Source organism: Panthera pardus, unplaced genomic scaffold, assembly GCF_024362965.1.
Source record: "Panthera pardus isolate Hobbes unplaced genomic scaffold, ASM2436296v1 HiC_scaffold_27, whole genome shotgun sequence".
NCBI classification, from domain to species: domain Eukaryota; kingdom Metazoa; phylum Chordata; class Mammalia; order Carnivora; family Felidae; genus Panthera; species Panthera pardus.
Genome location: NW_026526843.1, coordinates 92,637,411 through 92,653,682, shown reverse-complemented (window position 1 = coordinate 92,653,682; position 16,272 = coordinate 92,637,411). Strand labels below are relative to the sequence as shown.

At 37.0% G+C, this 16,272-nt stretch overlaps 1 protein-coding gene across 3 annotated transcripts in view; it reads left to right on the top strand.

The window, feature by feature from the left end:
• PRRG1 (proline rich and Gla domain 1) overlaps positions 1–16,272 on the top strand; it is a 315,720-nt gene that overhangs the window by 247,439 nt on the left and 52,009 nt on the right. For all 3 annotated transcript variants that reach the window (XM_053891723.1, XM_019438453.2, XM_019438454.2), the window contains exon 3: positions 3,802–3,962. In XM_053891723.1, coding sequence (XP_053747698.1) covers positions 3,802–3,962 — 161 coding nt within the window. The remainder of the gene's footprint in view (positions 1–3,801; positions 3,963–16,272) is intronic.

Here is a 16,272-nt window from a genome sequence, read left to right as displayed (position 1 = left end):
TTGTTCACCTAAGAGAAAAATGTCAACATTTGTAATGTTAAATAGTGGTTCCTTTAGCAAAATCAGACCCAAGGTGAAAGAACTGATTAGATAATTGGAGTAGAGATTTTTCAAAGGTGGTTCTTAACTTTCAGGCCTTATCATCTGCTGTTTTTCAGGAAATCTTTGTACGTGACTGCACTTGGCTAAAGATTTTTGGCATTAAAATATCAGTTTTAGTATCCTACAATGCATTAAGAAATATATTCTACAACCACCTCTTTTATTTAAGGCAGTAATATAGGTAGTTACATGAGCCATTCTCATTTATTTTTATTCTTTTCTTTTGAAGAGAAAGCACAGGTGAGAGCTATTAGTTTTGAAATCATGAAAAAGTAGTTACATTTTTAAGATAAATATACTTATTTGGTGGGTGTGAATGTGTCAGTCTTACATTTAAATGTTTTCTTTAGTAAGGCTTTTTCCCAGCTGAACCTAAAGAACACATTTTAGGTTTTTCTTTATTTCCTTTAATGAGAAAATTACATGTTTGAATAACACCTCAGTGTTGTGTTCTCATTCTGTATACTTGTCACATTATTTAATCTCTGATACAGGCATACACATGATTCTGGACAGCTGTGGGCTGACTCACACCCTTTGATGAGAAGGAGGAAGAGGGAAGTGATCAACTTTAGTTTTAAACATCACTGCCTTAGTTTTTGAAGTCCAAATACAAGCCCTTGCATCACAGGAAATGCCCAGTATTTTTGGAAAAGATAGTCTGATCTTCTCCTATAGGTCCAAGCTGCCACCTTCTCCTTTATTTTGTTTCCACATTGAAAAAAATCTTAATTCTGGTATCGTTCATTAGATTTCCAAATTGCTTTGATGAGGCCCTACCACAATTTTCTGTTCCCTAGCGTATGGCAGACGTAACTAATCTATAAGTGTCTTTCCTATGGGTCAGATTCTTATTCCAGGTAGTATCTTCTAATTGACCAGATTTGGCAAGTAACATAAAATTTACTCACCAGCTTATTCTAGAGTTCTCAGTATTATATTACTTTGCCTCTCAGTACAAGAAATACACAGAACGTGTTTGTGGAATGTTCTTGGTAATTTGATTAGACTGGGGTTAGAAGAGCTGTGTCCTACTATAGGTTTACTTACAGTTAGTTGTTTAACCTTCTGAATTAGCCTGCTTTCTGGCTACAAGAGTTACCTGCTTTCCTTGACCCCCTTTTCCATGTAGATAGCATAAAAGAAAGTTTTCTCTGAGCAGAATTTAGTTTTTTCTCTTAAAAATCTTAAAATACATTGTTGTTGATTGGCTTATTTTAAAGAAAACTGTCCCAAAAGCCAGGGATATCTTAGACTGTATTAATACATTGTGTTTAAAAACAAGGAATGTTATGGAGTATTGCACTGAGAGTAGGACACTGTATTTTATGAGATAAAGATAGTCCAGAGACTCCTGTCCATTTTATGTGCCCAACACATGAAGAAACTAGACCTGTTTATCCTGGAAAAGAGAAACTTCAGGGGAAATCATTTACCATCTTCATGTATTAGGTGACCTGTTCCATGGAAGGGAATTGTATGTCATTTCAGAGGGCATAACCAATGGCTAGGAAGTTGTTAATTCAGTGAAATGTCCTTTGATAAAGGGCTCAGAGGAGCCCGTATTCAAATAAATATGACAAATGTATTCCTTTTTTGGAGATTTGCAGATACAGATTAAATATATATTAAGGACCCTCAAAAGTCACACAGTAACAGATTTGTTAAATTTGTTAATCCCAACATTCCATAAACACCTTCCTCAGAACTAGTTTTCTAAGGAGCTCACATTTAGATAGTGGTTCTCAGACTATGGTAGTGAGACCAGCAGCATCAGCATTACCTGGGAACTTACGAGAAATACAGCTTCTTAGCCCCACCCCAGACCTGCGGAATCAGAAACTTCGGGAGGTGGGCCCAGCAATCTGTATGACTTAATTCGTGCAGGGAATTGTCATGCTGCCACTGTGAGAAGTAGTGCTAAAAAATTTCACTGCTATTTTCCAACTCAGAGCACCCTTTTAGTTTCATTTCTAGCACTTGCCACAACTTTTATTTTTTACAGTTTCTTCTTAATGATATTCTAGGACTCTGTAATTCATTGTTATAGATAGTTCTCTTTCTGAGGTGTAGAAGGAAGGAAAGTCTTATGAAAGGCCGCTCATAGTTTTCGATCTGGTATCAATTTGGATACTTTGAAGAATCCTAAGTAATGAATCCATATCTTCTGTAAAGTGAAATACACATTTCTATAATGAGGTAAACCTTAAATTCCTTGCTATTGTTGCCATTTAAAAACAATTTTTTTAAGTTTATGTATTTATTTTGAGAGAGACAGAGTGAGTGGGGTAGGGGTAGAGAGAGAGGAGGAGAGAGAGAATCCACGCAGGCTCCTCACTGTCAGTACAGAGCCTGATGCGGAGCTCGAACTCACACTGTAAGATCATGACCTGAACTGAAATCTTGGATGCTCAACCGACTGAGCCACCCTGGGAACCCCTATTGTTGCCATCTTTAAAGGAGCACTTAACTGTTTTTCATTTTTCATTTACTTCAAAATGTTCTTTGTAAAATATTGACTTTTCCTTAATATCTTAAAATTATCTGTAATATGCCTTCTCTTATGTTAGTAAGATTAGAGAGTTTTCTGATTTCTTTGCATTAGCAGAGATTAAATTCTTGTAGCATTTTATTTATATGAACAAGTATGACACTTTTAGAAAAGTGAAATTGAAGTATAGTTTAAAATGAATCTGTATGGGGCACCTGGGTGGCTCAGTTGGTTAAGCATCTGACTTTGGCTCAAGTCTTGATCTCGCGGTTTGTGAGTTCTGGCCCCACGTCGGGCTCTGTGCTGACAGCTCAGAGACTGGAGCTTGCTTCCGATTCTCTGTCTCCCTCTCTCTCTGCCCCTCCCTGCTCACACTCTGTCTCTCTGTGTCTCTCAAAAATGAATAAATGTAAAAATTACAAAAATAAAATGAATCTGTATGTTAAAATAGAAATAATTCCCCATAAGTATACATATAACTAGTGCCTTATTTATTTTACTGGGTATCATAAATGTGCATTTTGAGTGTTTATATGAAATGTCTCTAGTGTTTATGCAGAAGAATTTTTTTTTTTCTGTAGGACAGTGAAATTGGGTTAAATATGTTAAAATATCACAATATATTTACTTTAAGTGTACTTAGAACAAAATAATTAGTGTTCCTTGGAATGAATTATGGCCAAATTTATCTTAATTTCTTGATGCTATTTTGTCATCCCTTCCCTTCATACAAGCAGGGGTTCTCTGGGTTTATGTTGCTAGGTCAGTTGCAGCTTTATTTAGGTTTATTTAGAGGGACAAAGACTGGTAGTCTGGAGACTGGATTTTGATTCGGTTGCTGCTGTGCAACAGCAGAATGCCCGGGAGGTAATCCACTTACAACAGTGAGTATAAGCAGTGGAATCGCTATTACTATATTTAAACGCCGATGGTTGGCAGGAATGTGCTAAAGTCTGAATCTAACAGCTAATTATGTCACTGTCCCTGCCCAGGGCAACTGCTACTGAAAGGACATGCTCACGTGATGAGGAAGACAGCAGAGGTGGTGGTTTGGAGCTAAATGTTACTTTGTTGCTGACTCACGGGAAGAGGTTCAGGATGTTGGCTGTGGTTTCTAAAGAGCACCCAGCCGTTTTCACCTTGTGTATGAAGTTTCCACGTGTTTTTTTAAATTATAATTTTATGCTTATTATTTTCTCTCTCCTTAGTTTTCCTCACAGGAGAAAAAGCCAATTCAGTATTGAAACGCTACCCAAGAGCTAATGGACTTTTTGAAGAAATAAGACAGGGCAACATTGAGCGTGAATGCAAAGAAGAAATCTGCACATTTGAAGAAGCAAGAGAAGCTTTTGAAAATAATGAGAAAACTGTAAGTACACTGGCAATTTTTAAGAGCCGTTCACAAGCTTTGCCTACCTTTTGGATGGATGTCTGCAGTCTGCATTCCCAAATGGCGTGCATTGCTACCAATTACAAATCGATCCCACACTGCCTTTGTGAAGAACTCTGCAAGTGGCATCTAACTAAGAATACTCTGTGGATAGTAGAGCCAGGTTCACTTCCCCGTGTGTTGGTCTGTCTTCCAGGGCCCTGTTTCCACAGGACTCTGCTGAGCTCAGATGGATCACCCTGGCAGGGGGGGAAGCACTTGTTTCACACAAGGCTCTGTTGGGGAACAATATAGATATCATCACCTGACTCTGCTTAATCAGTGAGAAAGAGTGGACGAACCTAATAGAGGCTGACACGGTTTTAAAAATCTTTTACTCCTGGGGCGCCTGGGTGGCTCAGTTGGTTGAGCGTCCGACTTTGGCTCAGGTCATGATCTCACGGTTTGGGGGTTTGAGCCCCACGTCGGGCTCTGTGCTGACAGCTCAGAACCTGGAGCCTGCTTCAGATTCTGTGTCTCCCTCTCTCTCTCTCTCTGTCCCTCTCAAAAGTAAATAAACATTAAAAAACATTTTTTACAAATAATAAAAATCTCTTACTTGTAGTACAAAAGAAAAGACATATCTATTTTTGAACTCAACTCCCTTCCCCACTTTAAGAAAAACCCCTGTTTACCACTCTTTACTCTAGAGGGCATGCTCTTCCAGGAGAGCGGGGCTGGAAATGCAAACGGCAGTGGTGTAAATTCTGTGGAACTGCTCTGCACTTGGAAATTACATTACCAGAGGTAGCCAGCATATAAAGATCCATTCCCGTGCACCGACCTTGAAAATAACACTGGGTGCTAAACAAGTGATGTTAGATGTGCTTAGAGGGACAGCATTTATGTCTTAGAAGCAGCAGATACAGAAGTTTTAATGAAAGGGGTTTTGATCTTTTGTTATGTAGAAAAGGACCCAGGAGGTAAGAGGAAGGAGCTCCAGGAGAGAGGATCAGGGAAGCATCATTGTTGTATTCCATGTGTGCATAGCAAAAACAGAGTGTATAAATTGATAAACTGTGAGCATCAGTTTTTATGTTTTTATTGTTTTACTGAAGTATAATTGACATACAGTACTAATTAGTTTCAGGTATGCAACATATTGATTGGGCAATTGTATGCATTATTTAATGCTTACCACCATGAGTGTGGTCATCTTTTGCCACCATACAAAGTTATTGTTATTACAGTATTATTGGCTATGTTCCCTATGGTGTACTTTTCTTGACTGTGACTTAACTTATTTTATCATTGGAAGTTTTTATCTGTTAATACAGTTATCTATTTTGCCCATCCCTTCACCCACCTCCTATCTGGCAACCACCAGCCTGTTCTCTGTATTTAAGGGTATATTCATTTGTTTTGTTTTTTAGATTCCACATATAAGTGAAATCATAGAGTATTTGTCTTTCTCAGTCTGGCTTATTTCACTTGGCTTAATACCCTCTCCGTCCATGTTATTGTAAATGACAAGACCTCATTCTTTTTTTATGGCTGAGTAGTGTTCCATTGTGTGTGTGTGTATGTACCACATCTTCTTTATCTGTTTGCCTATCATTGGACACTTAGGTTGCTTTTATATCTTGGCTATTGTAAATAATGCTGTAGCAAACATCAGGATGCATATATCTTTTCAAATTAGTGTTTTTATGTTCTTTGGGTAAATACCCAGTAGTGGAAGTTACTGGGTTATATTTCTATTTCTATTTTTTTTTTTTTGAGAAACCTCCATACTGTTTTCCACAGTTGGTGTACTAATTTACATTTCCACCAACAGTGCACAAGGCTTCCTTCTCTCCACATCCTTGTCAACACTTTATTTCTTGTCTTTTTGACAGTAGCCAATCTGAAAGGTGTGAAGTGTTATCTCGTTGTGGTTTAATTTGCATTTTCCTAATGATGAGTTATGTTGAGCATCTTTTTATGTGTCTGTTGGCCATCCATATGTCATCTTTGACAAAATGCCTTTTCACATTCTCTGCCCATTTTTAAATTTGATTGGCTATTTGTTTAAAGTAGTTTTTAAATCTTACTTAAATCCCACAATCAAAAACAAACAAAAAAATCATCATCCATAATCCCATCATGCACTCACAAAAGCACTGTTATTGGGCTTTTAATTTCTTTTTGCCTTTTTTCCCCCTGCATCTGCTTAGTCCTTATTTGTTTTATTTTACATATTTATTTTTTTCTTCTTATAAAATTAATATATGTTCATTGTAGGGAATTTGAAAATATAGTAAAACATGAAATGAATAAATCATTTCAATATTTAGCATCATCAGTTTTGTAATTTTGGTATATATTCTGGCCTATTTTTAATAAATAGATAATTAAAAATTTTTTTAATGTTTATTCATTTTTGAGAGACAGAGACAGAGTGCAGACAGGGGTGGGGCAGAGAGACAGGGAGACAGAGAATCGAAAACTGAGCTGTCAGCACAGAGCCCAGTGTGGGGCTTGAACCCACGAACCGTGAGGTCATGACTTGAGCTGAAGTCAGACGCTTAACCAACTGAACCACCCAGGTTCCCCATACACAGGTAATTTTTAAAGAACAGTAGTATTGTAGTATAAATAGTGCTTTGTAGCATGCAGTTTTTAATAAAAACTGGCTCATGTTTTTAAAACAAGCAAAACTTCGTTTTTGATATTATCTTTTATCAAAAAATACAAATTTTAGGTATTCTATCATCTTCATAAAGCCAGAGTTTTCATCCTGCTTTGTCATTCTCCTTTAAAGGAAAGGTAAGAACTTTAGTGGGAAGATACTTTGAAAGTATGTAAGTCTTCTGTTCTTCATCAGACTTCTGCCCACTAGTTTTAATATCTGCTATTGATGATTTTTGACTGAATCAATTATAGTTTCCAGTGGTGATTTCTAACTCCATCCTGTGTACATTTGTTAGTTGACATTCCGCTATGGGCAGGAACAATCTAGCTAGGTAGCTATACAGACCTAAAGATTATTCAAGAGCTATAATCCATTATTGTCAATGTTTTGGTCACATTGTCCCATATTTGGCTAATGGAGGTTTCTTCAGACTGGTTCTCTGCTTCTTTGACATTATCATTTTTTAAAGCACTTTTTTACTTTTTGGGTGAGCAAAATGTTCCAGGATCATCATGTACTTCCCTGCCCCCACCTTGGAATTGGCTATTTCTGTGAGGAGCCTTGGTTACTTTTATTAGAAATAGTATTTAGAAATCAAGATGTAGTAGCTAGTATATTCTCATTGCTATGAATGTACCATTGCTTCTGGGCCTTCCAGCACCAGAACTTGGGGGAAAAAATCACAAACACATGTATATGTACAAAAATGTGAACTTACAGATTCATCCTACTGCTCTCCAATTCCAGTACCCCTCAGGGTTCTTATTTGTTTCCCCTTTCTGTATTTGTAGATGAGATGGAGATATTCTCTGTTTTTTTGACAGTGAGAACCGTGGCTCCCAATAACATCAATATATTATCTCATTTACTCAGTCCTACAGCACACACAGAGTGGTTTCAGAATTATAATACTAATACCATAGTGGGGAGAGGGACAACTTTTATATTCATTCATTCATCCATATCATTCCATATGTATTCAGAGATTATTCTGTTTTTTAGAAGCTGTATACTACTTTCTTATAAGGATGTGCCAGTGTATTCAACCAGTCAACTGTATTTGGGTATTAACTAGTTTTGAGTATTTTTGTACTTTACAGATAATGCTGTAATATATAATTTTGTGCTTCTGTATTTTTGCATTATTGGAAGTGGATCTTCAGGGTGAATTACAAGTGGATTGGTGGTCAAAGGGTTAATGCATATGTAGTTTTGTTAGATATTGCCAGAATGCCCTCAATAAGGGTTGTACCATTTTGTACTCCCACCAGATATTTGAGAATGAAATATATATATTTTATGACAGTCTTAACAGCAGAGAGTATCTAGAAAATTTTGACATGTTTGTCAAGTCATTGGGTGAGATGTGATATTTTGATGTTGTTTCTGCTTAGGAGTGAAGTGGCATATTTTGCCATGTGTTTTACGGGCCATTTTTATATCTATCTTGTGAATTGTCTTTGTCTTTTGCCCACTTTTCTATCCGGTTTCTGATCTTTTTTTCCCCTCAGTTTCTAAAAAGTATTTTAGAGATATTTGTTTTTATTGGTGATGTGTATTTCATATATTTGCTTGCAATTGTCATTTATATTTTGACTTTGCTTATGGGTTTTTAATGCATTTTTTTCATTTTCATTATAGCCATAAGTTAAACACATATTTTATTGAATATAGATTTTTGATCATAGTCAACAATCTTTATTTATACCCTAGGGATAGAGGAATTCACAGTTTCTTCTTACAAATATACTTGAGTTTTGACATTGAGATCTCTGTTTCACTCACTGTTTATTCTTGAGTATGGCATGAATTATGGATATAATCTTTTTCACATGCTATTCAGTTGTCCAAAGACCATTTTTTATACAATCCTTCTTTGCTTCAGTGATTTTAGTTACCCTTTATCGTATTCCTAAATTCAATATATACTTAATTGATTTCTAGATTTTATATTCTAGTTCATTGGTCCATCATTCTGCTAGAATGCCATTACCACACTGCTTTAATTAGAGAGGATTTTCAGTGTATTTTAGTATAAGTTAGAACCAGTTCCCCTTATATGCTCCTCTTTTCCAATGTTTTGTGAGCTATTCTTGCATGCCTGCTTTTCCATATAAATTTTAGCATTAATTTGTCTAGCTCCAGAAAAAATAATTTGTCAGTATTTTTATTGGGATTTCTTTTAGTCTGTAAATTAACTTAAGGGGAACTAACATCTTGAAGATATTAAATCACCTTCTCCAAGAGGAAATTTCTTTCTTTTGGTTGAAATCAACATTTCTGTCTTGCAGGAATGTTTTGTAGTTTGCATCATACAAATTGTGCACATTTTTTGGGTGGGCCCCTAAGTATTATTACTCTGTTGCTATTATACATGGGGTGTTCTTTTCCATGGTATATTCTAACTGGTTATTATTTGTGTATGTGTAAGCTACCAATTGTTTTAAACCTTGCTGAGTTAAATTGGCTTATGATTAGCCACAAATATTTAAAGTGTACAATTTGGTAAGTTTTAACATATGCACACATCTGTGAAACCACACTGTGAATCACTACAACCAACATAGTAAACAAATGCATCATTCTCAAAAGTTCCTTCTTGCCTCATTATAATTCCTCCTTCCTCTCCCCACGATCACCACCGCCCCAGGCAGTGATTGATCTGATTTCTGTTACTGTAGTTTAAATTTTCTAGAGTTTTCTATGAGTGAAATCATGCATTGACTTCTTTTAGTTGGCATTGATTATGTTCAGATGCATCCATATTGCACGTATCAATAGTTCATTCATTTTTATTGCTGAGTAGTACATTATTGTATGTATATGGACATTTGGGTTGTTTCCATTTGGGGCTGTTACAAATAAAACTGCTGTGAAGACTCATGTGCTAGGCTATTGACTTCTTTCAAAAATATATTTATTTAAATTCAAGTTTGTTAACATACAGTGTAGTATTGGTTTCCGGAGTAGAGCCCAGTGATTCAATGCTTACATATAACACCAAGTGCCCATCCCAGCCAGTGCCTTTCTTAATTCCCATCACCCATCTAGCCCATCCTCCCCCCACATCCCCTCCAGCAACCCTCATTTTGTTGTCTGTCTTTAAGAGTCTCTTATGATTTGCCTCCCTTTTTGTTTTTATCTTATTTTTCCTTCCCTTCCCCTATGTTCATCTGTTGTGTTTCTTAAATTCCACATATGAGTGAAATCATATGATATTTGGCTTTCTCTGACAGACTTATTTCACTTAGCATAATAACACTAGTTCTATCCACATTGTTGCAAATGGCAAGATTTCATTCTTTTTGATCGCCATGTAGTGTGTGTGTGTGTGTGTGTGTGTGTGTGTGTGTGTGTACACACACATACCACATCTTCTTTATCCATTTGTCAGTCAGTGGACATTTGGGTTCTTGCCATAATTTGGCTGTTGTTGATGGCGCTGCTATAAACTTTGGGGTGCATGTGCCCCTTCAAATCAGCATTTTTATATTCTTTGGGTAAATACCTGGTAGTATGCAATTGCTGGGTCGTAGGGTAGCTTTATTTTTAATTTTTTCGAGGAACTTCCATATTTACAATCGCACCAAAACCTGTAAGATAGCTAGGAATAAACTTAACCAAAGAGGTAAAAGATTTGTACTCTGAAAACTATAGAAGGCTTATGAAAGAAATAGAAGAAGACACAAAGAAATGGAAAAACATTTAATGCTCATGGATTGGCAGGACAAATATTGTTAGAATGTCTCTACTGCCCAAAGCAATCTACACATTCAATGCAATCTGTATCAAAATAACACCAGCATTCTTCACAGAGCTAGAACAAACCATCCTAAAATTTGTATGGAACCACAAAAGACCCCGAATAGGTATTGACTTTTTTAAGTTAACAAACCATATATTTATTTTGATATGAGACCTAAGAAATCTCATGGCCAAAGTTATACTTCCACAGATGCATTCTGTTTTTTAAACTTTTTATTTTGAGATAATTATAGAGTCACAGAAAATTACAAAGATAATACAGAGTGGTCCCATTGTAGACTTTAACCCAGTTTTCTCCAGTGGTTATATCTATAAGTGTAGTACAGTATCAAAACTAGGAAACTGACATTGGTACACTCTGTGTATATAGTTCTGTGCCATCTTGTCACTTGGGTAGATTCTTGTCATCACCACTACAGTTAAGATTCAGAATTCTGTCATCATCAAAAAATCTTCCCTTGATAGTCACATACCTCCTCTTCCACCACCATCCCTAACCTTTGGTAATCACTGATCTGTTCCCCACCTCTATAATTCTGTCATTGCAAGAATGTTATATAAATGGAATTATATAATATGATATGGAATCTTTTGATATTGGCTTTTTACACTCAGTATAATGCTTCTGAGATTCATCCAAGTTGTATGTATCAGTAGTGCATTCCTTTTTATTTCTGAGTAGTATTCCATTGGTATGGATGTACCATAGTTTGTTGAAGCATTCATTAATTGAAGGACATCTGGGTTGTTTGCAATATTGGCTATTACTTAGAAAGCTGATGTAAATATTTGTTTGTAGGTTTTTTTGTATACCTAAGTTTTTATTTCTCTTTGGTAAATCCCCAGGAATATAGTTGTTGGGTTGTGTGGTAAGTATATATATAACTCTTAAGGGCACGGACAAACTAATTTGTCATTATACAGATTACCATTTTACATTTCCCCCAGCAATATTTGAGTGATCCAGTTTCTCTGCATACTCACCAGCACTTGGTGGTGTTTATTTTAGTCATTCTGATAGGTGTATAGTGATGTCACATTGTGGTTTTAATTTCCATTTCCTTAATGGCTAATGATGTCAAACATTTTTTCATATATTTATTTTCTATTTATATATTCTCTTTTGTGAAATCTCCCTTCATGTCTTTTGCTTATTTTCTAGTTGGATTGTTTTCCTTTATTATTGAATTTTGAGAATTCTTTATATATTCTAGATACAAATCCATTGTCAGATACATGTTTAGTAGGCTATTGATTTTTATGTGTTAATTGTATATCTTACTTACCCCTCTGACCCCTTGTATTGCTTTCAAGGTGAACAATATTTTTAATGCTTAGCTTTCTGGCCATTATGCATCTCAGTGCTTCTATGTGTCCTTTCCTCTGCATAGAGATAGGATGCTGCATTTCAGCACTCTTTGAAGCAAATAGAGGAAACTCCTTCAGCAATTGCTCAAGCAATTCTCTGCACTTTCCAGCATCATCTTTTCCCCTCTGATAGATTCATTCTCATTAGTCTACACGCCTTTTAAAAAAAACCTCTCTTCACCCCACATCCCCCTCCAGCAACTACCTTCTGTCTTGAAACTCTGTTCTGTCTGTATTCACTCCCCTGATGGGGTTTCCTAGTCTCATGGCTTGAAAGGGTAATGATTCCAAAATTTATATCCTGGAGGGCCACCCTGCACTGCAAAACTATGTGACTGCTTACTAAGCATCTCCTCTTGGAATCCTTAAACTCTACATAAACAAATTCATGTCCCTTCCAAAACAATCTGCTTCTACCACAGCCTTTCTGATCTCAGTAAGTGGTAACTGTCTTTCCAGCCATCTCTTTACTAAGCCCCCAAACCTTGTTGTTATTCCTGACTCTTCTATTTCATATTCACATCTCATCTGCTGATAGTGTTGGTTCTAACATGAAAATATATTCAGAACCTAACCACATTTTAACTCTCTCTACTTGTTACCACTTTACATCCCAGCCATCACTCTCTCATCTGTATGATTTCTTGCCCCCCCTTTTGTTGTTGATTCTCAAAACAGCAAGGCAGAGTGATCTTTTAAAGTACCTTGTCTGTAATGGTGTTCCATGTTAGTAAACGTCGAAGTGCTCAGAATCACCCAGAAGGCACTATGCTAGCAGTCCCCATCTTGCTCCACTCCACTCATTCACTGTGGCTGCAGTTTCTTCTTTACCACATCTCCTATGACACTCCACTCTTCACTCACTTTGCTCTGGCTTTCTTGTGGCTCCGTACATATACACAGAACATGTCCTGCCTCATGACTTTGGCACTTGTATTTTCCTCTTCCTGATAGATATGTCTGAGCTCGCTCACCACTCTCAGGTAAAGTTTACATTCTCAATGAGGACATATCTTACCTTAAATTGCAACCTCTTGCCCCTTCTGTGAATTTTCCTTTCTAGCACCTATCACCGTCTGACATTTGTTGTTTTTATTTATTGTTACCCTCCCTTGAGAACTGTTAGCTTTATAACAGCAGCGTTTCTTGTCTGTTTTGGTCATAGCTATGGTCCTTACAATATAAAACAGTGCTGGCACGTAATAGGAATTAATTAAATATTTGATGAATGAAAGAAGGAACAACTGGATTGGCATATTATGAGATACATTTATTTCATAGGAAGTAGCGATCTAAAACTTATTCACAAATTAGCTGATACATGTGGACTTAATTTTAAAAGTTTTTTTTATTGGTGTTAGGTTCCTTTCCTTCTTTATATAATAGTGTAATAGAAATGGTTTCTAATCCTTAATCTGTTTCAGTGTTTGTTATATGTTAAGAAGGATCTGCTCTGTATTAAGAAACACTGAACAACACAGTTTCATCTTTGAAGTTCATGATTGATTAATTACGACAGTGAAGAAAATGATTGACTTTTGTGATTTGCTTACTGTTAGACTACTTATCAAATAACTATCTTTTTGTTTACTAAAATTTATTACTCAGAACAGGTTTATTCATACCTATTTTCATCATCCCCAAATCTGAAGTGTGTTAATTTAGAAGTATTCTTTCAGTAGGATGGGGTGGGGTTTTTTTCGTCATATTTTATCTAATTTGGAACACAAGTCTAATTATAACATACAATGGAAGCAAATGTACTTTGTGGTTCTCATTTTCACCATGTAGAGATTTGGCCAGATTTAATCAGATTTATCTGCTGAGTACCTGCTGTATAACAGACACAGGACATAAAACAGTGATTAAGCTGACCTTCCATCATGGCATTTGAGATGTGATAGAGACAGCCTGTGTACACACAGAATCTCACATAAGCAGTAGTTATCAGAATTCTGTGCCAAAATCCTTGGCCTTCAGAATGACACGGACCTGATTTGGTGTCTCAACTCTGCCACCTACTGACTGGTATTGCTTTGTGCAAAATCTATACCTTTCTAGGCATCATTTTCCGTATCTTTTAAAAAGGAGAAATTATACCTACAGCTTTAGGTTTGTGGCTGTGCACTTAGCTTAGTGCTTGGCACAGACAATGCTCCCAGTAAATAAATTCTATTCTAGTTTTTAGGTGCTCAATTGCAGTCACTTTATTTAGGAATCATTATTTGATCTCTTCCATTATTTTGTTTTTTCCTTTCTCTTAGCCCATCAGGGTGCTTTGCATGTTAGAACTTTAAATTTTGAGCTAACATGAATAAAGTATTAGTGATTCTTTAAAACATCTATTTCAGAACTTTTCTTCACAAATTACTTCTAGTTTATTTGTGCTTGACTTTTCTTTTCTTTTTTTTTTACTTTTTTTTTTTTTTGAGACAGAGAGAGACAGAGCATGAACGGGGGAGGGGCAGACAGAGAGGGAGACACAGAATCGGAAGCAGGCTCCAGGCTCTGAGCCACCAGCCCAGAGCCTGACGCGGGGCTCGAACTCACGGACCGCGAGATCGTGACCTGAGCTGAAGTCGGACGCCCAACCGACCGAGCCACCCAAGCGCCCCAATGTGCTTGACTTTTCAAAATAGTTGTCCTTAGAGTTGACTAGAGTGCACAAGAATCAGGTTGGCTGCTTGTCAAAACTGCATAGTTCTACCTAGCATCTTGATCCGGGTTTCTAATACTATTCCACCAGTAAAAGAAAAAACCACGACTCTTTGAGGGGAATGGCTGATTCTAGGGCTGAGGCAATGAGAATACACGATGAATTGGAGTATATTGTATTACTAGAAAGTAAGAAAGTGCTAAAAAAGAAAAAAAAAGAGTGGGAGGATGTCAGGGGGACACAGGAGCCAACTTGAAGGAGCTCCCAGTGGCCAAAGCTGGAACAATTTGAGTAACAAGTAATGTAGTATTGGGTTTTAAACCAAAGCATATAGTAAATGCATCAGAGTCCCCAATGATATAAATGAGTGAAAAAATAAATAGGTGAGAAAAATACATAGTACACAATAATTCCAAATTATGTATACAAATACTCCCATCTCTAGGAGGCAGAACTTTATTCTCTGCCTTTCTTGTGTGTAGCTTGGGTTTAAGGATCCGTTCCCAAGAAATAGAGTATGGAAAGTGCTGGGAAAGAACTTACAGTGGACAAACCTGGCAGATACTCCCTTGACCAGGTGATCAAGGTTAGTATCATCAGTGATAAGTCATGATGTATATCATGTGATGAGAAGGGAATTCACTTCTGTGGTATTTTCCCCACAAACCCATAACCTCAATGGGATCATGAGAAAATTACCAAAGACATCCAAATTGAGAGACATTCTCTAAAATACTTGACTCCTCAAAACTGGCAAGATCATGAAAAAGAGGAAAAGGCTGTCTCAGACCAGAGGAGACTAAGTAGACATGATGATTAAATGCAGTGTGGATTTGGGGTGCCTGGGTGGCTCAGTCGGTTAAGGGTCTGACTTTGGCTCAGGCCATGATCTCACAGTCTGTGGGTTTGAGCCCCGCATAGGGCTCTGTGCTGACTCAGAGCCTCGAGCCTGCTTTGGATTCTGTGTCTCCTTCTCTCTCTGCCCTTCCCCAACTCATGCTGTCTCTTTCAAAAATAAATAAACATTAAACAAAATTTAAAAAAAATAAACGCAGTATGCATTGGATTGTGGATCACAGTCATTAGTGGGAAAACTACTGAAATCCAAATCAGCTGTTAATAATAATGGACCAGTTTTGGATCACTATTTCTTTTTAAAAATTTTTTAAAAATATTTATTTATTTTTATTTTATTTTTTTAATGTTTATTTATTTTTGAGAGAGACAGAGACAGAATGCGAGTGGGTTAGGGGCAGAGAGAGAGGGAGACACAGAATCCGAAGCAGGCTCCAGGCTCTGAGCTGTCAGCACAGAGCCCGACGCGGGGCTCGAACTTGCGAGCTGTGAAATCATGACCTGAGCCGAAGTTGGATGCTCAACTGACTGAGCCACCCAAGCAGGCACCCCAATATTTATTTATTTTTGAGAGAGAAACAGAGTGCAAGTGGGGGAGGTGCAGAGAGAGAGGGAGACACAAAATCCAAAGCAGGCTCCATGTTCTGAGCTGTTAGCACAGAGCCCGATGCAGGGCTCAAACTCAAAAACTGTGAGATCATGACCTGAACGAAGTTGGATGCTTAACCAGCTGAGCCACCCAGGTGCCCCTAGTTCACTATTTCTAACAAATATACCATTCCAATGTAAGATGCTAATGTTAGTGGATACTGGCTGAGGAGTATAGGAAAGTACTTTGTACTGTCATTGCAACTTTGCTATAAATCTAGAATTACTACAAAATAAAATTTATTTTAAAAAAGCACATTTTAGGGTCCATAGGTCTCCAGGGGGCCAGGGAACTTCCTTTCATGAGCAGTCTTAGGGATTCTAAGGTGGGTGATCAGCAGATA